At 46.7% G+C, this 20,836-nt stretch overlaps 7 protein-coding genes across 7 annotated transcripts; 2 read left to right on the top strand and 5 right to left on the bottom strand.

Moving 5' to 3' along the window:
* Positions 1–514: 514 nt before the first annotated feature.
* On the bottom strand, positions 515–5,599 carry EDB93DRAFT_1237413 (DNA topoisomerase; the record flags this gene model as incomplete). The annotated part of the gene is made up of 17 exons (XM_041451410.1): positions 515–851; positions 900–1,117; positions 1,170–1,286; positions 1,335–1,643; positions 1,701–1,937; positions 1,992–2,272; positions 2,319–2,664; positions 2,713–2,898; positions 2,950–3,114; positions 3,164–3,268; positions 3,317–3,430; positions 3,486–3,801; positions 3,848–3,941; positions 3,990–4,929; positions 4,982–5,164; positions 5,218–5,460; positions 5,513–5,599. 17 exons carry the CDS (start codon positions 5,597–5,599, stop codon positions 515–517), a joined length of 4,278 nt encoding a protein of 1,425 aa, XP_041313980.1.
* Positions 5,600–5,848: 249 nt separating this feature from the next.
* On the bottom strand, positions 5,849–9,533 carry EDB93DRAFT_49213 (P-loop containing nucleoside triphosphate hydrolase protein). The gene is made up of 24 exons (XM_041456545.1): positions 9,476–9,533; positions 8,994–9,424; positions 8,883–8,934; positions 8,756–8,827; positions 8,676–8,702; positions 8,417–8,621; positions 8,278–8,366; positions 7,991–8,231; positions 7,879–7,939; positions 7,794–7,830; positions 7,631–7,734; positions 7,558–7,578; positions 7,448–7,507; positions 7,262–7,392; positions 7,172–7,209; positions 7,075–7,121; positions 6,858–7,019; positions 6,724–6,792; positions 6,535–6,675; positions 6,389–6,485; positions 6,318–6,341; positions 6,167–6,262; positions 6,057–6,116; positions 5,849–6,004 (listed from the first exon to the last, which is right to left on the bottom strand). The coding sequence occupies exons 2-24, from the start codon at positions 9,347–9,349 to the stop codon at positions 5,969–5,971; spliced, it is 2,226 nt and encodes a 741-aa protein (XP_041313981.1). The 5' UTR covers positions 9,350–9,424; positions 9,476–9,533; the 3' UTR covers positions 5,849–5,968.
* A 537-nt stretch (positions 9,534–10,070) lies between these two features.
* Positions 10,071–11,375, bottom strand: EDB93DRAFT_49673 (NO signaling/Golgi transport ligand-binding domain-containing protein). Its single transcript, XM_041456561.1, has 5 exons — positions 10,713–11,375; positions 10,551–10,668; positions 10,408–10,500; positions 10,262–10,355; positions 10,071–10,204 (listed from the first exon to the last, which is right to left on the bottom strand). Exons 1-5 carry the CDS (start codon positions 11,039–11,041, stop codon positions 10,170–10,172), a joined length of 669 nt encoding a protein of 222 aa, XP_041313982.1. The 5' UTR covers positions 11,042–11,375; the 3' UTR covers positions 10,071–10,169.
* Positions 11,092–13,245, bottom strand: EDB93DRAFT_1114253 (thiolase-like protein). Its single transcript, XM_041448234.1, has 12 exons — positions 13,166–13,245; positions 13,083–13,109; positions 12,985–13,024; positions 12,863–12,930; positions 12,473–12,818; positions 12,295–12,425; positions 11,984–12,247; positions 11,862–11,936; positions 11,719–11,815; positions 11,654–11,668; positions 11,438–11,594; positions 11,092–11,386 (listed from the first exon to the last, which is right to left on the bottom strand). The coding sequence occupies exons 1-12, from the start codon at positions 13,226–13,228 to the stop codon at positions 11,278–11,280; spliced, it is 1,392 nt and encodes a 463-aa protein (XP_041313983.1). The 5' UTR covers positions 13,229–13,245; the 3' UTR covers positions 11,092–11,277.
* A 388-nt stretch (positions 13,246–13,633) lies between these two features.
* EDB93DRAFT_1114257 (S-adenosyl-L-methionine-dependent methyltransferase) lies at positions 13,634–15,278 on the bottom strand. Its single transcript, XM_041448235.1, has 7 exons — positions 15,198–15,278; positions 15,022–15,143; positions 14,727–14,954; positions 14,306–14,669; positions 14,199–14,257; positions 13,927–14,145; positions 13,634–13,876 (listed from the first exon to the last, which is right to left on the bottom strand). Exons 1-7 carry the CDS (start codon positions 15,232–15,234, stop codon positions 13,823–13,825), a joined length of 1,083 nt encoding a protein of 360 aa, XP_041313984.1. The 5' UTR covers positions 15,235–15,278; the 3' UTR covers positions 13,634–13,822.
* Positions 15,279–15,352: 74 nt separating this feature from the next.
* Positions 15,353–18,838, top strand: EDB93DRAFT_1114262 (uncharacterized protein). Its single transcript, XM_041448236.1, has 9 exons — positions 15,353–15,731; positions 15,784–15,855; positions 15,996–16,058; positions 16,117–16,158; positions 16,210–16,269; positions 16,319–16,375; positions 16,424–16,465; positions 16,518–17,019; positions 17,083–18,838. The coding sequence occupies exons 1-9, from the start codon at positions 15,532–15,534 to the stop codon at positions 18,619–18,621; spliced, it is 2,577 nt and encodes an 858-aa protein (XP_041313985.1). The 5' UTR covers positions 15,353–15,531; the 3' UTR covers positions 18,622–18,838.
* A 148-nt stretch (positions 18,839–18,986) lies between these two features.
* On the top strand, positions 18,987–20,789 carry EDB93DRAFT_1114266 (FYVE zinc finger-domain-containing protein). Its single transcript, XM_041448237.1, has 5 exons — positions 18,987–19,367; positions 19,425–19,519; positions 19,575–19,646; positions 19,704–20,328; positions 20,378–20,789. The coding sequence occupies exons 1-5, from the start codon at positions 19,238–19,240 to the stop codon at positions 20,452–20,454; spliced, it is 999 nt and encodes a 332-aa protein (XP_041313986.1). The 5' UTR covers positions 18,987–19,237; the 3' UTR covers positions 20,455–20,789.
* The last annotated feature ends 47 nt before the right edge of the window (positions 20,790–20,836 follow it).

Raw genomic sequence — 20,836 nt, forward strand, 5'->3', positions numbered from 1 at the left:
GGTGGAGGATGAAAACTATGCTGAAGAGCGGTAGGAAGAACAGGTGAAAACATAGGTTGCCTGCCGTCAAAAGGCTGCTGCATGGTAAGCATTGGAGGTATGCTAAGCCTAGGCGGCAGCGGCTGATGCGCATGCGAATCCATCACGCAGAAATTATGTTTCTGCAGAGACGCTGAACAAATTGGCGCTGAGTGTCAGCACTTTTGCAACAACAGTAGACTGAGCTTTAAACGCCCTAAGAATTTTCCTCTGGGTATCTTGAAACCAAAACATACGCAGGAGACGCGCACACTGCTGCCCTTGGGCTACGCTGGAAGTCTGGCAGTCAGACGTGAACGCGTGAACGAGAAGAACAATCAAACGAAACATCAAGAGAATTACGTCCGTTATACAAACCACGTGGCTTTACCCCGAATTTATCTATATAGTTACAAGGTTATAGAAAAATCGGCATACAAAACAGCAGCGAGGAAAAATTCAAAGAAAATAAGTCATAAGTATGTTAATGATAAACTCAGTCTTCCTCGAACATAGACACATCTTCCATCTCTGAAACAGAATCTGACTCTATCTCAATATACTTCTTGGTCTTTGCTCGTGCAGGTCGCTTCGGTGGTGGTGGTGGAGCATCTGAGTCGCTCGCAATGATGATCTCGTCATCACTCTCCGTTTTGGCTACAGCTTTCTTCGCAGGAGCCGGCTTGCTGCTCGAAGGTTTTCGAACGACAGGCTTTTTGGGCTCTGAGGGGCCAGGTGGTTTCTTGTCGAAGAAGTCGGTCACCGGAGTGGTCTTCATCTTCTTAGCCGCAGGCTTGATGTAGTCTTCATCGCTGTCCTCCTCTGCCTTGAGACTAAATAAATGGTTACTGATTAATTCCTTTTGCTGAAAAAAAGGCTACCTTTTCCGTTTGGGAGGTTCTTCCTTTGCTCTGGCTTTAGCTTTGCCCTTGCCCTTCGCTTGTGTAGCTGAGACCATATCGAACTCTGAATCAGAGTCTGCCTTCACCTTCTTCCGCCCAGTTAACGATTTACGATGTTCGAGCGTTGCTTGCTTCTTCTTGATCTTCTTACCGTTGGCATCGAGTAAGGACTTATTCTCAAACTCTTGACATGATTTCTGATATGGAACACTTCATCTCATGTTCTAGGCAACAACAAGGTGAACTCACTTCCCACTCCTTCAGGAAAGTATCCAGGTCCTCATTCCAGAGATCATTGGGCTTGCGCTCGAGAAGAGCAAGAAGTTCAGCATCCTTGTCTGCCGCTTGTTGCATGAGTTTTTCGATCTAGATAATGTTCAGAGTGAAAATCAACGAAGACACTGGGAATCACACCTTCTCCTTCGTCAAGCTCCAGATGGCCATACCAAGCAAGTAGTCATAGTCGGTAGTTCCAACATCTTTGACAATCTCTTCTGCCTCATCCTCTTCATCTTCGGGCTGGACAACATCCTCTGTCTCGCCAGCAGCTTTGGCCTTCGTCACTTTGGGAAATGGTCGGAACTTCAGCCTGCGCAGCTCAGCCATAAGGTCGTTCTTCTTCCGATTTGACACGACAAGCTCTTTGTCCACAATCATCTTCACGAACCGTGCCTGGTTCGAGAGGCGCTCGAATTGTATTTGCAGTTCATTCGCAAGGTATTCCTGCGTAACAAAAGAACATAAGCATTTCAAACCCCTAAATTCCCATGAATTACTTGCCTTTCGCTTCTGGTAATATGCAAGCCTTTGCGGGTAAAACTCCTCAATGACCTCCTCAGGAGATGCGTACTTCTGGATCTTCCCCTCAAAATTGAACGCCATCATGTTGCTCGTATTGATCTTGGACGTGAGCTTGAAGAACTCTGTGAGACCCTGTTCTTCAGCCTTCTCTAGGTCCTTCGCAGCCATGCTAATCACGAAGTGAATGTTCACATTATCGTGGTGTTCCTTGTAGTCCTGTTGGCTTATACTTTAATGAAAAAACAAGACGACGCCTAAATTTGTGACCACCTTGATAACGCCGTCACCTTTCTCACCAATCATAGCCTCGAGCTCAGCCTTGTAGCTTTGAGTCCACTTGTGAATCGGGAGCTCTGTAACCTCGACGGTGGTGTCATTGATTTTGCGGACGATACCAGTGACGTCGTACTTGTGGTCACCAACTTTCTTAATTGTGCCTTTGAAGCCACGCCACCAAGGCAACATCGTGACCATATCTTCGCCCGCCATCAAGCGACGCAGATTATCCACGATATCAACAGGGTTGTAGCAGGGAATTGTCGTGCTCCAACCTGATAAATAGTAAGATCGCTGAAAATATTTAATTGATCTGCATACCAGTTCCAATGCCCTCAGCGCCGTTCACCAGAATGAGCGGGATAACAGGCATATAGTACTCGGGTTCAATCCAGTCACTGTCTTCTTTCAGGTACGTCAACAAGGGAGCATCTGCGGGGTTGAAGACAGCGCGGCTCAAAGCAGATAGCTCGGTAAAGATATAACGAGCCGAAGCATGGTCCTTACCGCCCTGGTCGCGCGTACCGTACTGACCATTGGGCAGGAGCAAGTTCAAGTTATTGCTACCAACGTAGTCCTGGGCCAAGTTCACAATGGTCATAGTCAAACTCGCTTCACCGTGATGGTATGCAGCAACCTCAGATATATAACCTACAAGTTGCGCAACCTAGATGGACAATTAGAGTTTACTGAGTGTGTGGAACGGTGTACATACCTTGATTTCCTTCTTCAGCTTACGCTTGAAGCAACCCCAGATGACTTTGCGCTGGCCGGGTTTGAGGCCATCCGCTACTGACGGTATAGAACGAATGTTATCTGCCATAGAAAACAGGATCAACTCTCGGTTAATGAAATCTGAGTAGGGAATCTCGTCCATGTTGTGGTCGAGGTATGTCCCAGGCTATGCGGCACGGATGAGTATATGATAGTATGCTCTTAGATGCTCATTCACCTTGAACTGGCGGAGCCATTCCTTTCGATCATCAGCTTTCTTCTTGCTGAAAGCAAGGTCAATTAGTGCCCTGTCGCCATCTTGTGTTGTTGCAAAAGGGATCATGTGCTTAGCCATGTTGCTGAAGTAATAGCGAGCGTCGGAGTCTTTGCTTGTTCCAAGACCCTAAATCATGTTTAAGAAGGGCAGAAATTGCCATGAAAGTAGAAGAGACCTTGTAGTACTTCGAGTCCCACTTGTGAGCATCGGGGGTATCCTCCAGCCACTGCTCGTACTCTGGGATAGTGAAGAAATCTATCCGTTGATTCCCTTTCGTTACCTTCGCACACATGAGCAGACGGAAACATCCCAAAAGAAGGTCGCGTACCCTCACGATAGGTGTCACGAACTCAACTAAGAAGTTCGGCAACTTCAATAACGACGGGTAGAAATGATCCAAGAAATTGATAAGCAGACCCTTGATGTGAGATCCATCATGATCCTGCGTGCAAAGTGTTAGCTTGCTTATTAGAGATCGATTCCATAAGAGGACCGACCTGATCCGTCATGATCATCAAGCGTCCATAGCGCAAACTGCTGACATTGCCGTATTCCTTGTTGTGTTGGAGACCCATAATCTTCTTGATGTTCTGTATTTCTTCGTTCTTCATGATCTGGTCATGCTTCGCTTCCCTGACGTTGAGCAGCTTTCCACGGAGCGGGAAGACGCCGAAATTGTCACGACCAACAACACCCAGTCCGGCCACAGCCAAAGCTTTCGCAGAGTCACCCTCGGTTAAGATTAGTGTACATTTTTCAGCGTGTTTCGTGCCTGCGTTGTTTGCGTCGGCGAGTTTCGTCATTCCAGTCAATCTGCGTGACATCGTTAGATCAATATTGTTTGTACAAAACCTCTCACCTATTACGCTTGCTTCCATCAGTTTTCTTGATCTGCTGGTCAGCCTTGAACTTTGCCCAGTTAAGAACGTGATCAATAATCGTTGATTTTTGAACTGAACAAGGATGAGAGTTCAAAACATGCAACTCCACGAGATACGTACCTTTCTTCATGAACTCTTCGGACAATGTAGGCTTTGTGCCGAACTTAGAGGCAGTCAATGTCAACGTCTCCTTCGTTTGACTGTCGAATGTCGGGTTTTCTATGAGAGCGTTGACAAAGATCCACATGTGGTTCTTAATCTGTGCAGGCTTCACTGTCGCGCCTTTGTTTTTCTTTCCGATGGCAGCGATGACGTTCTTCGCAATCTGGTCTGCCATGTGATTGACATGCGTACCGCCCTTCGTGGTTGCGATGGAGTTGGCGAAGGAGACCTGCTGGAATGTGCCATCTGATACGGCGAACGCTACCTCCCACCGCGAGCCAATCTGCTCATATATCATGGCTGGCTTTCCCTGCGCAGCCCCTCCTGATGCCTCTGCAGCCTCTGCCGCAGCAGAGTTGAGGTACAACTCGACGTACTGCTTGAAGTTCTTGATCTTTAGACGTTCGTCGTTCAGGAAAACCTTCACGTCCTTGACCGTGCCCGCAAGATCATACACGCGACGCTTGAGTAAAGATAAGGTATCTTCGTCGATAGTCTGCATGCCAAAACGCTTCAAGTCCGGCCTAAAGGTGACCTTCGTGTACTCCTCGCCCTTTCCGTTCTTGGTGATCTTTCCAGCGCCGACCTTGCTCATATTGTTCGTCCATGTCTGCTTGTATTTCTGGCTGCTGTTTTTGTCTGCAGTCTCGACGGTGAATTCATGGGAATATATGTTGGCAAGCTTGGCACCGTAACCATTACGGCCACCAGTGAGCTTCTTCTCGTCGTCATCATAATTGGAAGAGGAGAGCAAGTGACCAAAGATCAACTCAGGGATGTACATTTTTTCTCGCGAGTGCATTTCGATAGGAATGCCCTTGCCATTGTTGTAGACAGAGATGATACCCAGTTCGACGTCAATGTTCACTTTAATGGTATCCATGCTAGGGTCGTTGATCTATGGCAGTCAGTTAGCATGATAAGTAATACACTAGAGTCGCGCACCACACCTTGTTATCTGCAGCGTTGACAAGAATTTCGTCCACAATCTTGAAGAAACCCGGGACATATTTGACCTCTCTATGAACCATGCGCTTGTTCTCCGAATCATACGTCCACATGGGCACCGTAATTGTCTCAACGCTTCCAATGTAGGAATCAGGGCGTTTTAAAATATGCTCCAGTTGAGATAACTGCCAGGTTTTTTGTTGTTAGCAACGGATTGCTAACGTTCCAGCATGCGTACTTTGGTGTAAGTTTCTGATGCTGTCTTATTCTTCTTTGGCGGGGCTGGTGCCTTCGGTTTGGATGACCCTGCACTCTCATCGCCTGAATCAACAACTTCATCGACGTCCATTGCGCTGCGGTCAGCATTGTCGTCTTTATCCACTAGTACGTTCTTCTTAGGTACAGCCTTGGGTTTCGCAGGAGGTTGTGATGGTTTTGATGTAGATTTCGTCGGGACGGTCTTCTTTGCTGGTGCTTTTGTCTGCAAAGTGGCACTGAGTCGCGCTTTTGACAATTTATCAAACACGACTCACTGTCTTTTTGACGGGTGGAGCGTAGTCCTCGCTCTCTGTACCTGAGACATTTTCGAGGTCGAAACTCTCCCCTTCTGAAGAGCTCATTGTGGAAAATAAATCGCCCACTCGCAACCGTTGATGATGGATGAAGCCAACGCTAATAGGAACAAAACGCGGTCGCGTCACGGCTTCTGCCAAACGCGTCAGCACGTGACGACTGCACCACAAACTCATCTATTTTTTGATAAGGAAGAATCTCGGGTTGGGGGAAATATTAAAAGTGGAAAATAGAATACACCCGCAAATTTTGTGACTTTACATAAGGAACAGTTGACCGATTCGTACATAAGCCAAGTGAAATGCGCGACTCTGGACTGACACTCAAGGACTGCACTTCATCTCATATCTCGGGCAGATTAAGCGACATGTAGTGATGACTGATCGGGATCCCCATACTACATACACAATTTACCATCACGGTCGTGCTTTGATGTTGTTGACAATGATGCTCTGTGACCAGAATATCAGTGCATGACCGTCGCCTACACGATACTATGCAAACCTTATATGCTTGTACATCACCCTTGAACTTGGTCACTGCACGATCAGCGCACACCCACAGCTAGATAGACTTAGAGAGCAGCCAATATACACCAATTTGCGCGTGCTTACCTCCTTTGCAACTGTGGTGATGAATCGCTCATCGTGAGAGATAACGATCACTCCGCCATTCCAAGTACTCAACGCCGCCATCAGCGCATCCAGACCCTTCATTGAACGGTCAGTAAAAGTGAAGAAATAGAAATATTGGTATGTACTGTACCTCAATATCCAGGTGGTTAGTAGGCTGGCAGGCATCAGCAGAAATCATAAACTATAATCTTCTGTACTCGCCTCGTCCAATAACAATATATGAGGATTTTGCAATGATAAGGCAGCAAACGCGACACGAGACTTCTGACCCCCAGAAAGCGTGCCAATAAGCTGGAGCCTGTTGTCCTTATGAAAAACTGCAAGCAGGTCACAAGAAATTTGCGTACCCTGTCATTCCACTAATCTGGAAGTTCCCTAGGTGGCCTCGATATTCTTGTTCTGTCTTTCCTGGGAATTTAGAGGCCAGGAACTGTACAGGAGACATAGTAGGATCGAGTGTGTCAACATGATGTTGCGAAAAATATCCTCTACAAAGCAAGTGAGCAGGTGATCAATAAAATGCAGTGACGACTCACATTCGCAGACGACCATTCCGATTCAAGTCGCCACTCAAGGGTCTTAGCTCTGCAGTTAGGAGTTTAATACTACGTATCCCGACCAACTTTTAGTTGTATTATTGTTCTTCGAGGCACGTACTAGTACCACTTACAGGGTTGATTTTCCAGCTCCGTTCGCGCCAACAATAGCTATTCGCGAATCCAACCCTACATCGATGTTGATTCCTTGGAGGAGAAGGTTTTCAGGCGTATACCCAAAGGTGACCTCAGACAATTGGAGCAATGGTGGCGATATCTTCTCTGCATCAGGGAATCTAGTGGCTAGAATGTCAACTCGCTGCACTGGGAACGAGAAAGATTTGTGGTCACTTGAAAGTTTCACCCTCTTCTTCCTCTGGAGGTTCTAACTCAGGGAGCTTCAAAACGGTCAGTCAAGGGTCTCAACTAAGCTAGGCAAAACACCCACCTTTTCCAACATTTTGATTCTCATCTGGGCCTGCGAAGCTAAGCAAAAACGTGTTAAAAATCATGGCAATCGCTGATTTCAGATTCCTACCTCTGGCTGCATTATATCTCCATTTGTCGATGAAAGCCTGGAGGTGTTTTCGATAATCCATTTGTGTTTCGTATTCTTTTCGCATATTGCGGTCTCGTTCAGACTTAGTTGAATAGAACTGGGTGAAATTCCTGCGAATTGACTGCTGTTAGGAAGCACACCCGTCTGGGCTTGAACTAGACGAACCCTTTATAATAGTCTAGTCTACCAGAGTGCTGGTGCACGATATCAGTCGCAACAGCGTCTCTGCAAACAGTTGTATTTCAGGCGTAAAATGAATATTGCTGCACACTGACAAGAATGCACGATCGTGAGATCTGTCGAAATCGTGAGAAAGATAATATCAACTCATACACCCACTCAACTAACACAACAAGCAATGTACCGGGCCATGTTTGAAGGTAATCTTCCAGCCAAGCCAGTGCATTGAGATCGATATGATTTGAAGGTTCATCAAGCAAAAGAAGAGCAGGCTATATCCATTGCACGTGCTTCAGAGCTCTGTTGAACAATCAGGGCTTGAGCAGCGTACCTTCACAAATAATGCACGTGCTAGTGCAAGTCGCATTCTGAATACGAGATATCGGACACTGCCATGTCCCAATGATTTTACTCACCTCCAACCTCCACTGAATGTCCTTGTAGGCTTAGATTGGTCTGCCTCGCTGAAACCCAGCCCTGGAGGTTTCGTATCATAACGCATTATATGGCATAGAGAGATCGACGTACCCGCGAGAAGAGTGGCTGCCCTCGAAGGACCACTCTCGGCATCCATATCACTTAAACGAGCATGCACTTCCGCCAATCTTGACGAAGCCTCCTCCCTAGCATCCTCGAACCGTTTATCGTCGCCTTCCTTTTCCAGCGTAGCCAGGCGGGCATTCAAAGAACCTTCCTCCTTCAACAGGTGATCTCTCCAAACGTCAGCTTTGAGAACAGAATCGAGAGCGGTTGTATCATCCCCGACAATCTATACCTAGTTCACACACAGGCCCATATGTAAAACAGTGACTTACCTCTTGTTCCACGAACAATATGGTAATATGCGCAGGAATAGGTACTTCCCGCATAGCGATATGCTTCAAAAGGGTGGACTTTCCGACACCTGATAAAGTTGTATAGTCATACCAACAAGTGATAAATTATGAAACTTACCATTGCGTCCTATGAGCCCATACCGACGACCATATGCTAATGTAAGGCTTGCTCCTGATCTAAATGAATCCCTCACAACAAGTATCACGGAAATCGAAAGTGAAACGCACAGTATACGATTGGAACCAAAATTGACGTCAATTGAGGGCAGATGTATATCTTTGCTCTTGTTTTTGGCAGCATTTGCCGCTTCTAAGGGGTTGATCTGAAAGAAGATGTTGAATGATCAAGTTGAAAAAAGCAAGCTCAAGTGAATCACCTTCATAAACATCTCTTCATAATTTTGCTGGCAAACCCGTAATCAAAATGATGTAGATAGAGTTAAATATCTCAACCAACCTGCTTGCGGTGTTGATCCAGCAGTTTGGACCCTTCATAGAGGTCACGACGAGCACGTTTCTCTATTTTGGCCTGAAAGCCGCCGTTATATCACGGCTGTATGACGCAGAAGGCTGTTTATACTTACCTTCAGTTTGGCTTCTTGTTTCTCAAGCTTTTTTACATCTACCCTGGATGCTCTGTGCAAAAACATCGCTGAGTTCAAGGCATGCATAACGACACAAGGGTACAGGCTCACTTTCCCTTATTGATGCTCTCGAGGTCTACGCCTTCTCCGAGCCCAATGGTGTTCGACATAGCACCGACCTTGCTCATATCCATAACTTTATCAAGCTTCATCAACTTTGGTCGACCGCTATTTCTCGCCCGTGCACTCAGCTGCTCGGCAAGGAGATCCCGGAGACGTGCCATCAACCTCTTGACGTCGTCTGGATGATTCATACCCAATGAATCCAGAATGTCATTGGCCACTTGGAGAACATCTTCCTCTTCACCAGCATCATCAACCAGATAGCCAGAAAGATACTGCACGATGAGTTCTTCTGTACCAGGGAAGATGGAGCGTATTTCTTCTGCAATCTCTACGGAGGCCATCCTTGCTCGCCAGTATAAGATGAAAAGATGCTGAGTGACGGAAGTTACGAGCTAGATGGCTAAATATAGAATGTGCTTCCATATCTAGTTAAGTTGCGGCAGGCTGCACCTGCGTAAGATACTCACACTGGTTCAAACGACCTTCAAAGCTTTACATAGAACTTCACCGACACCCACTCCGACTCCAAGTCTCCAACACCCCCATCCACGTCTACTTCCGCGAGAGCTAAATGCAGTCCCTTCCCGCGCCCTTTTCTTTTGCCTCAACAAGCTCAACGGATCTTCATAGATTGCATCAATGTGGAACAAGTCCCACAGATGCCGTCATGCGTGATACTACATTCGCCATCCTGCATTGGGAAGAAGTTATGTTTGAAGTCAAACAAGAAGAAGACCACCGGAGAGGCGTATTCCAAGGGTGAAGACAGCCATGCCATCACTTTGTGCACCGTCCCGATAGTCCTGCATTCGCAAGGAGAATATGCTGATTCTGATACATTTTCAATTGCAAAAAGAATCTTGGCCGAGAATCACCAACTTCAGATGTTCTCCTTCGTGAAAAAAAAATCAATCCGGTAGAAAGAGAGCAATGTGGAGAGAAGTTTGCAGCCGGACACTCGACGACTGCTGCAAGGCCCCTTCCTTCTTTTGAGTCGTATTGCATACTTGTTGTCCATCTTACCACTTAATAACCCCGACACCTTCAACCGTCTAACTGAGTTTTCAGCAATGGGATTCGAGTTCAACGTTCAGTAGCCACTCCACAACTTGAGCTACCGTGAATTGACGTGTAACTTGAGGCTGAGATAGTGCTATAGTTTTATGTGTTTTTTGGTAGCTTAATCTGGAAGGTGCCTAATTGATGACCGTCAGCTCAATATGCCACACCACGATATTCGAAAAATTGCGTACACTGAGGTAGAGTGGTAATTTCAGGAACCACCGTCCCTTGAAACCCGATTCGAGACAATGCACCTCGAATAATCCCAGCAGGAAGTGCGACATACTTTGACACACGTCAAAGCATAAAGAAGTCTCATTTCAAACTGTTAACATACCAGCTTGGCTCGTTTGAGGGCTTCTTGTCGACCCTCCCATGAGGAAATTCGAGCAATTGGCTTAAAGGCGTTATCTTGAAGAACATAGACACCCTACAAATTTTTCAACGCAAATCCCTGGAAGTCATGGACCAATTTCTTACTCTGTGATTCGTACGCAAGTTGTCAACTTGTTTTTCCCAGCAAGAGACCCAAAGATCTTTGCAGACAAACTTAATAACGTCTAGAGAGTCGCTGAACAGTGGGCGGTCACGGCAAAGCCTTGGAGACAATTAGGATACGAAACTGGTTTTAAGACACCGCACCTCTCCACAAAGTTACCCCCAATGTGCATACCGATAGTTTCCAGCCTGGACCTCACCCCCTCATCCTCCTCCCCAGGCCCTGATATCTTACCTGATGTGCTACTACCACTGTCTCTCGGATTCTGTTGTTTTGTCGTTAGTGGTGGTGGAACCAGCCCAGCGTCGACCATGTCGCGCTCGATTTTTTTTGCTCGAGCAGAAGCGACTGCTGATGAGTCACGAAGGGCATTCACAGCTTCGATCAACAAGTAATCCATGGCTGCACCATCGACCATTCGAGCAGGAGGGTCAGCAAGGGCGCTGAGTGCGCTGGCTGGTACCGCTTGCATTTGAAGAGAGTTTAGAGTGATACACTGTGTAATAGGAACTTAGGACAGAATACGGTCCAGAAATGCTTCTTATGTAAGTACTACAGATCCCTGATAAGGAGTTATAGGGAGTTATAGTGTTTGCTTTATATATAGACATCGACCAAAATATCATCTACTTCATCGAGAATCCATTGGATCATGTTAGATAACGGATCGTCCGCACATGAAGATACAATAAGAAGATCACAGGCTCTTCAAAGCTTCGCATGCTGAAGGACAAACTTCGATGATTTTTTCGACTTAACTTTGTCGACATCTGCAAGCGTAACAGGCCGGCATTCATGAGCATGATTGTATCCTAGCCTGATATACCGTGCAGGTTAGTGAACTATATTCAAATATGGGCGTGCTTACCTAGTCTGGCCGTCGATACCCCCTGCTTTGTAAAACTCGGGCCTGCGGAGTAGACTAACGACCACTGCACCCCCAATACCAATGTTATGAACGAGACCAAACTTGCCCCGCTTGTCCGGAATGTCGAATAAACCAGGTGCTTGCATAGGTCCTGCCACTAGATATTAATCACATTAGGGAGACCACGAAAGTGAACACATTGATTGCCACACGAACATCCACGCAATTGCACTGCCGAAGTGACATTAGAACAATATCGCCAATAAACGAATGCTACTCACTTGTTATATAGAAATGCATACCCAGACCAGTAGCCCCGAGTGGATGTCCTTTGGCTTCAAGACCGCCGCTCGGGTTTACAACATACTTGCCACCGTACTACGGAAGGTTCATTTGCTGCGAAACTGAAAGAGGAAACTCTGACCGTATTATCGCCCCTTTCAACCATCTTATGGGCCTCATCGGGGGCGCAAAGTCCAAGGGCAGGATATGTAATGAGCTAAGGGAGGGTCATGCCCTAAACCATGTGACGAAAGACGGACTTACTTCGTTTGCAGAAAAACAATCATGCAGCTCAACCACGCCAACCAAGTCACGCCCTTCACCGTCGGCAAAGCCAGCGTCTTTGAATACTTTGTCAGCACATCGCTTCGACATCCCGTAGCCAGCAACCTCCATAGCGCTTTCAGTATCATACGCAGCAGGGTCGTCCGTCTCGAGGCCTTGTGCAACAATTTCAATGGCTTGATTTTCCAATGCATGAGCATGCACAAAGTCTTCTGATGCGATGATACAGCAGGCTGCACCATCCTAATGCATGTTGAGTGTCAAGTACGTGAGAATGGGAATATTATTACCGATGTAGGACTGCACATGAACTTCGTGAGTTGAGCGGTGATTTTAGGTGCCTGTAAGACTTGTTCAACTGTCCATCCGTTACGGAACTGCGAATATGGGTTCTTGACGGAGTGCGCGTGATTCTTTGCGGCTAGAATACGTTAAACACACATGTTTAGTACGAGGGCCGCATAATACCTATCATGGCCAGGTGTTTGACTTCGGCACCGAATTTGTCCATATATTCTTGTCCTGCATTGCCAAACATTCGCGGAGCACCTGGACCGAAGTTTGTTCCGGAAGCAAGAGTCTTTTCGAGGGCTATGGTTCGCTTGCTAAACAAAAGGGTCGGTGATGGCCTGTCAGGGAAGTTGCTCCCGAGACTACCCGCCGCCATACGCTCAAAGCCCAACGCGAGGGCGCAGTCAACCAGGCCTGACTTTACAGCGTTGTTTGCATGGAACAGTGCAGTACTTCCGGTTGAACAATTATTATTCAGGTTGGTGATAGGAATCCCGGTCATTCCAAGGCCATAAAGAGCTCGCTACACCAATTAGCATCGTGAAACTGAATTGAAGAGTGCCATACTTGACCACTTGTAGAATCACCGTAGCAGTAACCCACGAATGCAGTTTGTACTGCATCATATGTAATACCTAGGAAGTTCGAATTGTGGTTTTGAACAAATTGTCTCTATATGCATAACTCACCAGCATCGAGCAGCGCCTTTGTGCCTGCTTCAAGTCCCATCTACACATGAATGGAATTGGAAAACGTTCATTTCATGTATATCATAGATTCTGCTTACGTCCTCCGTTGTCCTCTGCGCTCTGGGCTGCGTACCGAATGAATTGAATACTTAGTAAGGACTGGCAAGATTGAATTATTGACCTTTATAAATGCCGTGCATCCACAGCCAATGATAAAAGTTCTCTGGAACTTGCTCTGAGGCATGTTAAGATGTTCGCGTCTAAGGGTGCGAAAAGCTATTGACATCGCGGAAGCAAATATATATAGGACCGGTAATGTGGAGGCCGAAACCGGTCCTCGCAAAGCATTTGAATTCTGAATACGTCATACATATTATGTAACCGTGGGACTAAAAATCCACTGGCATCGTTTAAGAATTAAAAGCTCTCATGATCAGGGATAACATTTTCGTAATCTTAATGTTGGCTACACCACGGCAGGTAGCATTTAAAGCAAGACACCACACACTATGTGGTACGAACTCGAATGGCGGCGGGCGCGGCCGTTTAAATGTGAGCGGTTGGACACAGACTAAGTAAAACCAGACACCTCAATATAGTACACTAAGCCAGAGGACTAGACCTTGAAGCTGAAACTTAACCAGCCTGATTGCAGATGCAGAACCAAGGCATATTTTTGTGGCTCATCGGACGTATTGTGCTACAGAGTGTTACAGGGTGCTACAAAGCTCGGTAGCAAATTATGTTTCCCTAATGGACTCTGGGCTCTAGCCGAGTAAGGCTAAGGTGAAACCAGGCTGCTATCAAGCAAGTAGAACAGAAGAGGAAGAGAGGAGAATCACGTCGTAAATTCATCACCATCAAAAAGATAATCAATAAGGCGCCGCACGACCTATATAGGAAATCGCCAAATTTTTCTTGTCTCATAGAACGTTCACTCACTTCCACATTGACGCTATTGCCAATGAGTCGGTACTGTGATTTTAGAGATATATTAGGTGGCCACAGAAACTCTTGGTTGGACTCTGGCTCCTCGAATCGAAATATCTTCAAGAGTTCACTAGGAGTAAAATACCGAAGGTGCAACTGATCTAGGATACGAACGGCGTCTTCAGCTCCTCGCGACTGAGCTTCAAGAAACCTATCAAAGACCTCGGTGGTCTGCCTTACTTCAGTCCAAAATTCAAGTTTCCACATTGCAACTGTAAACTCACATCAAGGTCCTCATTCGCCTGAAGGATGGAACCTGCACGCTCAACGAGTTGTGTATAACCTAGGGTAAAATTGGTAAATAAGACAGTCAGTGCTAGAGCAAACAAACCCCTCGTGAAACAACAGGTCCGCTGACTGGATGGCAGTACGATGTCGAACAAACGACCCCACTTTGAAAGTACTCGATCGTGGATTTTGTGACGTATAGGAATTTCATCCTCATGTGCAGGGTCCAGATATTCATGTAACGAGTGTGCAGGAATGTCTGATGCAGTTCCTGGTATCGTCTCGTGGACTCGATCGAAGTGAGATTCCTGAAGGCCAGAGAACCGGAGGGGGGATAATTTCGCGAGAAGGTAGTATCTCAATCGCGAATTCGGGATACCAAACTGTATAGGAGTGAGAAGAAATTCAGCAACAACGTAGCCGAGCCGTTGGAGGGAATCGACTAAATGTCTCCTTGTCATCGAGTCCTTGACAATGATACGTCAATATTGAACAATGTATGACATGGGATGAGGTCGACTGACCTGGAAGCTTGCTACATTCTCGATGAGTATGTAGCGAGGCTGCAAGTCCTGGGCAGTGAGATCCGGCAAAACATGGTTGATCAAATGAAGAAACGACTTTGCTCTGGGATCAGCCTCTCCTCTAGCAGCAGTGTTCAGAATGGTATAAGGTTGGCACGGTGGGGATAGGAGCCAAACGTCGGCATGCAGATATAAAAGATCTACCGCAGAAAGGGTTGATATGTCTCTCTATGAAAGGGATACACGACGTCGCACAGGTCAATGGCAGACAATCATGTATCAAAGATCGACCTACCCTGATTATTAATTTGGCGTCATAGTTAGCTGCATAAACCTGGCATGCAGTCTGATCCCAGTCAAACGCTTTCACAAGCGAACACGCTACACGACTTCGGCGAAGTGCGAGATGTAGGCCACCTAATATGTGACTTTAAGAACAGCTCGATCGCAAATATTGATGTCCATAATCACCTATGCCACTATAGAATTCAATGGCGCGCACGGGCATGAAGTTGAAGTCTCTCTAGAAGAGCTGATCACAGTGAAATTGAAGTGTCAATTGACTCAAATGCATCATTTTCGGATCAACCTGTGGTTATGTAATCGTCGAGGTTGCAAACTAATTAGAAGATAAACTCATTTGTCTTCAAGTTCACCTTCAATCTTTCCTCAATTCAGTTGTGAAGGGCTAGTCAAGACAAAAGAAAGAGTCTGCCGAATATTGATAGCTTGATCTATCTCTCACAGCTCTTGCTGCTGTTTCCGATCCTTGGTGTATCCCTGAGGTAGCCGCAGCCACAGTCCCATGGCCATGTCTGACAAATTCGTAAAAACGAGCAACGAGGTCGCACCTCCTGTGACAGGAAGTAGTATATCGCAGCCGAGCGTGCTGAGGACGCCAGATATGACAGAAACAATGTGGCCCTCGCATCTCACATGCCACCAAACCCCTGGTCCAACGAATGAGTATACAGAGAGGGGGCATGCATCATCAGATGATGCTAGGTGAGTACATGGTACATACGAGTACGGATACGTGATTTGACACATATGATAGTCCAACAAGGCCCGTAAATGGCTTGCTACCTCCCTTTTCAAGTCAACATGTACATCTTCCTACGCCGCTGAGGTGAGCATGTCCGCTTTGATAATCTACCCTATCTGTTCACTGTCGCGAGTGGCATTTGCAAATCTGCAAATCTTTCATTTTTACTCACTCAAGAAAACTTGATACCCGCGTCCATGACACTAACTTTATTCTTCTTCCAGCCCCAGTAATCTTGGTGTATACGGGCAATCGAGTTCACGCAATATTACTCCCAAAAGTCAAATGTGAGTATTACGTTTAACTTTCTAAAGGAAACAAAGTAGGAGTAATTCTGTGGTACAGCTTGCTGGAGGACATCATGCCAACAGATTCCAGATCCATCTCGTGAGTGTGACTGACTGGCTTAATTCAATATGAACTAGATATTTGATGCAGGTATCATGCTGATTCATCTCCGACATTTAGGCCCCATAAAATGATCACACCGGATTCTAGGTATGAATTGATTTGGTCTCATGTGCAGAGTCATTATGTTGAGTTTCAGCCCACTTGCTATTCGTTCCCGTGCAAACGGACCTCACGGAAAGAACGACGAGAGAAGGTATGTACACCTTATCGGTCTCTCATGAATGTTGCTTAATCCCATTAGTCACTCGCCCCCTCGGATTACAAGAAGAATGCCGCCCACAGGGTTGGTCTATTCACAAATGTTGACCACGTTGTAATACTCAGCACTTTTATAGTTCCGCAAATGGATCCGTCGGGGGCACAGAAGAACATTCTCCCAGTCTTCGCATCTGTGTTGCGCAAGATAACACATGCAGTGCGGCTACACAACAATCAATGGAGGTCATGAATACCACTCAAAATAGAAAACGTCCAGCATCACAAGCTTCATCTGCTGACTTCCTACCTCCGTCTAACAGCATTTCATTACCACCTTCTGCATCACAGGAGCTTAGCGAAGAGGTCGGAGGGGAGATGGCTCGGATCCGTGCACAGTTATTAGAGAATCAGATCAGCCTCACACGAGAAGCGGAGGCACGGAGGCCTGACTACCTCAAGCGTGCGAAGCGTATAGAGTCACCGCCCCCTCTTGATGTAGACGGCATAGAAGGACAACGGGCAACTGCAACGATCGGAGTAACGGAAAGTCCTATCAAAGGCCGGCGTTTGATGTTATTCCAGCAAACCTCTGACGAAAGCTTTGAAGAAAGTTTGATGGCAGGAGGGTACGATCGTTATGTATGTACCGGTTCCAGCTGGCCTCGGCGAGCATGCTGACTCCCCTACTACTTCACTATTCAGCGTACGGACTTGCAGCGATCTGGGGATCCTGTGGACCCGGATGCTTCTGGAGAACTTGAAGCACTTCCTTTGGTCAGCGAGCAGGAGCTTCGCCAACAGAACAGATTATCTGCATTCCGAAGTTCCTCCCATGTTCCTTCACGGTCAAAGCTAGCTCCAGTTGACGTGGAAGGATATGGCAGAGTCTTGATGGATATTGGACCCTCTGATCCACCCAGTCCAAATAAACTAAGCCCATCGAAGAAGAGACGTTACCGAAAGAAAAAGAAGACACCTTCTATGGATGAATCAAAGGATCAAAGTACTTTCCCTTTGCAGCTGGAAGCAAATGTTGATGTTCCGAACTGGCCGGACACACAATTTCCATGGCGCTTACGTTCGGAGCAGTGCAGCGATTTTTCCAAAATGAAGGAGGAACAACGCTTGCGGTACATCGAAAATTTTCTAAACCGTGATTCGGATGATGAAGACGATGAAGAAAGCTTGTTTCAGAATCAAACAGCGCGTTCCAGGTTCGGTAGCGGTAGGGGCAAAATGTACCCTCTTTTCGCTCGTTCACAGAATCGAGATTGTGGTCCAACCACGGTATCCGTTGTTCCAAGCGATCCAGCTGATGCCAGAACCGCATTGCTGTCGAAGCGATCGATCAGACAGTTCTCGTTTCGACGAGCGCAGCGTAAATCCACCGACGATGACATTGATGATGAAATTGTTTGTATTTGTCGAGGTAGTGATGATGGCCGAGAATTGGTTCAATGTGACGAATGTCATACTTGGTACCATCTACAATGCATTGGCATTCGAAGTGTTGCAGACTTGGGCAAGGAGGAAGATCCCTGGTTTTGTGGCAGTTGTGCCAAAACACCCCCTCCAGATATCTTACCGTCATTCGAGCCGACGTTCGTGCCAACTGAAGAGAAACTGAGGCATGACAAAAGCTACGACCCACCCTTCTTTCACCCGGGCCTTAACCCTTCGCCAGCAGTCCCATGGAGCAGCTCTCCACGTCCACCCATGACCCCACCTGGCCGAAGGGCGGGCCCTTATTTTTCCTCTGGTTCTTCCTGGGATGAAGCATCTTCCCAGCCTGGTCCACAGACACCGCAACTTTCCTCTCGAAGTGTTCGTGTGTACACAACGACGCCAGGTTGTGCTGAGCTATTCATGGCTGACGAATCTCCATTTGATCCAACATCGACACCTTCACGCGGTATCAAGTTTGGCGCTCCCTTTGCAACACCAAAGAATAATTTTTGGCAGGGACGCGGTCCTGAGTTGTTCCACACGCCCACTAGACCTGGCGAGGGCATGTCAAACCGTCGTTCTGGACATCATTTGTTGGGAGGTGCAGATGATTCGCAACTTCCAATTACCCATCTCTCCTCTGGCCCTGACATCACACCAATTGGTCGTAATTTCGCCCCTGTCGGGCGTCTCGCAGAATCTCCACTAGCTGCGAAGAATTTGCGACGTGGGCCAGGCGGCGGACGGTTTCTGAACGAACATTTTGACAGCGCGAGAGGAGGACGTCGTAGTTGATCATTCGCTTATGCTTTCGTGAGATCGTATGTACTGCTTTCAACTTTAGCTGCTTTTGATTTTATCCTACTTGCCACACCCACTGTGTTTATTGGAAACATACACTACTTTACGTTACTGTATGAACCCATTGTCTTTCCTTACATGTTGAGGCGCTCACCCTTAAATCTGTCGAGGTGTAAAACCTTCTTACGACGTGAATGACAGTAAATCGCAGATAAGTTGAAATTTGACAATGCAATATTCGGCCCTGTGGCATGTGTAGCGGCCGAACCATTTCCCAGGGATTTTCCCGACACTCCGTAAAACTCCGCGGCATTGATATACGTTACAAAATCGATTTGGCTTTTTGTTCGTTTCCACCGAATCCTCCAATGACAAGAAGCCCGTCGAGCGGCCTCGGGCGGCTCTAGCAAAGGTTGTTGCAAGGGTCGGCTAATTACAACATACTAGAAAAGTCCAATTTTTGAAATAGTGCCGGTTGCAATAACGGTCTCCCAAATATTCCCACGACAATGATGGGGATTCGATATAACTTGTAGCAACGGAAGACATAAACTCGGTGTTGCGGCCTGCACGCTTGACACTTATTTTCTTCACCACAGTTTCTTCCGCTATGTCTGTTCTTCAAGTTGCTACTGTACTGGCCAACCTTGCTGCCAAAGCACAATCTACGATGGCCTACGCTGGCTCATTAACTTCTAATGAGTCAGAATGCTCCTCTGACGCATCCTCTCTAGCCGAAGGTATTAAGTACTGTCGGGAGAAATATGCTGGGTTTTTTTCTGACAGATTTTGTAAAGGCTCTTCCCCAACATCAGACTCCCGCCTCTATCTCGCCTTGCCCCCACGCACCAATGAGCATCTGGCAGTCTTATTGCCAAGGAGTCTCTGGAAGGTGCAGTCCAATGCTGACACTCCGTTGCCCAGTATACTGATCTTACCGTACTCAGCCTGATTCTCTCGCTAATACATGTGACAATTTTTATTGCCACATCAAGTTCTCGGTCCTTGAACGGCGTCATGTGAGCTCGAATTTTACATCTTATTAGTTAGATTAGAACGTTAATTGTACGTGACAGCATTGCAGAAAGTGCGGTGGCGTTTTTTGCCACCAGTGCACCACCCGTTCGACACATTTACTTGACGTTTCCAATCTTGATTTCCTTCATCCTCCGCGGAACGTGCCTATCTCCAATTACGATAGTCCAACGTCACCAGTTCTCGTGAAGAAGGTCTGCGATGACTGTTGGGACCAGATCCATGGCTGTAATTCGCCTCGCACTCCAGACCGTACCCCATCCACTCCTATGCTTGTCAAGTCTCCGGTAGATTCTAGAGCTCCTTCTCCCAATTCGTCTGTTTGTGCATCTCCTGTGGACAGCCCAGCACCCCCCTCTCGACCGGTTCGTGTTGTCCGAAGTTCATCTCATTTCAGCCCCGGACATATTCCATTACCCACTTCTATCTTATCTCCTACTGAATTTGAGGTCCCACAACCATCATACGGCGAACTAGACGCATACCCGCTACGGAGGTCTAGCATCATTTGTAAAGCAACAGGCGGCGGTCGCTGGGAACCCAAACATTCACCTCCGAAGATCGGTATCCGGATACCTGGATACAAGGCACCATACGAAATTGAAATGGAACGAGAAGAACAAGAAGAACGCCGTCGCTGTCAGAATCCTGTTGTGCGAGATGGAGGTTTGTGTCAGTCTGTTATCCGTGCGCTCCATATTGAGTCGAGTTACAGACTTTCAATATCGATTCCGGCAGGACCGGGTCGCGGCTAGTCTTGCCCGCACTGCTTTGTGTTTTTCCACTTTCTAGGTTGTCTGTTTTTGTTACCGATGTGTATATCGCGTCAGCTGTGTTCCTTCATCGTGCATAATTGTTTCCTTTTGTTTATACGTAATCTTATGGTTCATTTCTCCATACTAACCTACTTGTTGTTTATTTATCATATCGCCCGTCTATATCTCACTGCATCTACGATACCATTGCTTGATTGATACACTATACATACAATTTGTATACACTCTTGCTATTCATTCGATTTATCACTAAGTATTCCCCTAGGGAGTCCGTGCGCATCTAAGTAAAGCTTTCCTGGAATTTCCTTTCTTGGAATTACACTTGGAGAATTTTACAACTTTTAAATAGAAACCTTCGTTTCCCTCTCTTCGAAGGAGTAGGCTGGCTAATCCCGTCG

Source organism: Suillus bovinus (assembly GCF_016758785.1).
Source record: "Suillus bovinus strain UH-Sbo-P2 chromosome Unknown EDB93scaffold_1, whole genome shotgun sequence".
NCBI classification, from domain to species: domain Eukaryota; kingdom Fungi; phylum Basidiomycota; class Agaricomycetes; order Boletales; family Suillaceae; genus Suillus; species Suillus bovinus.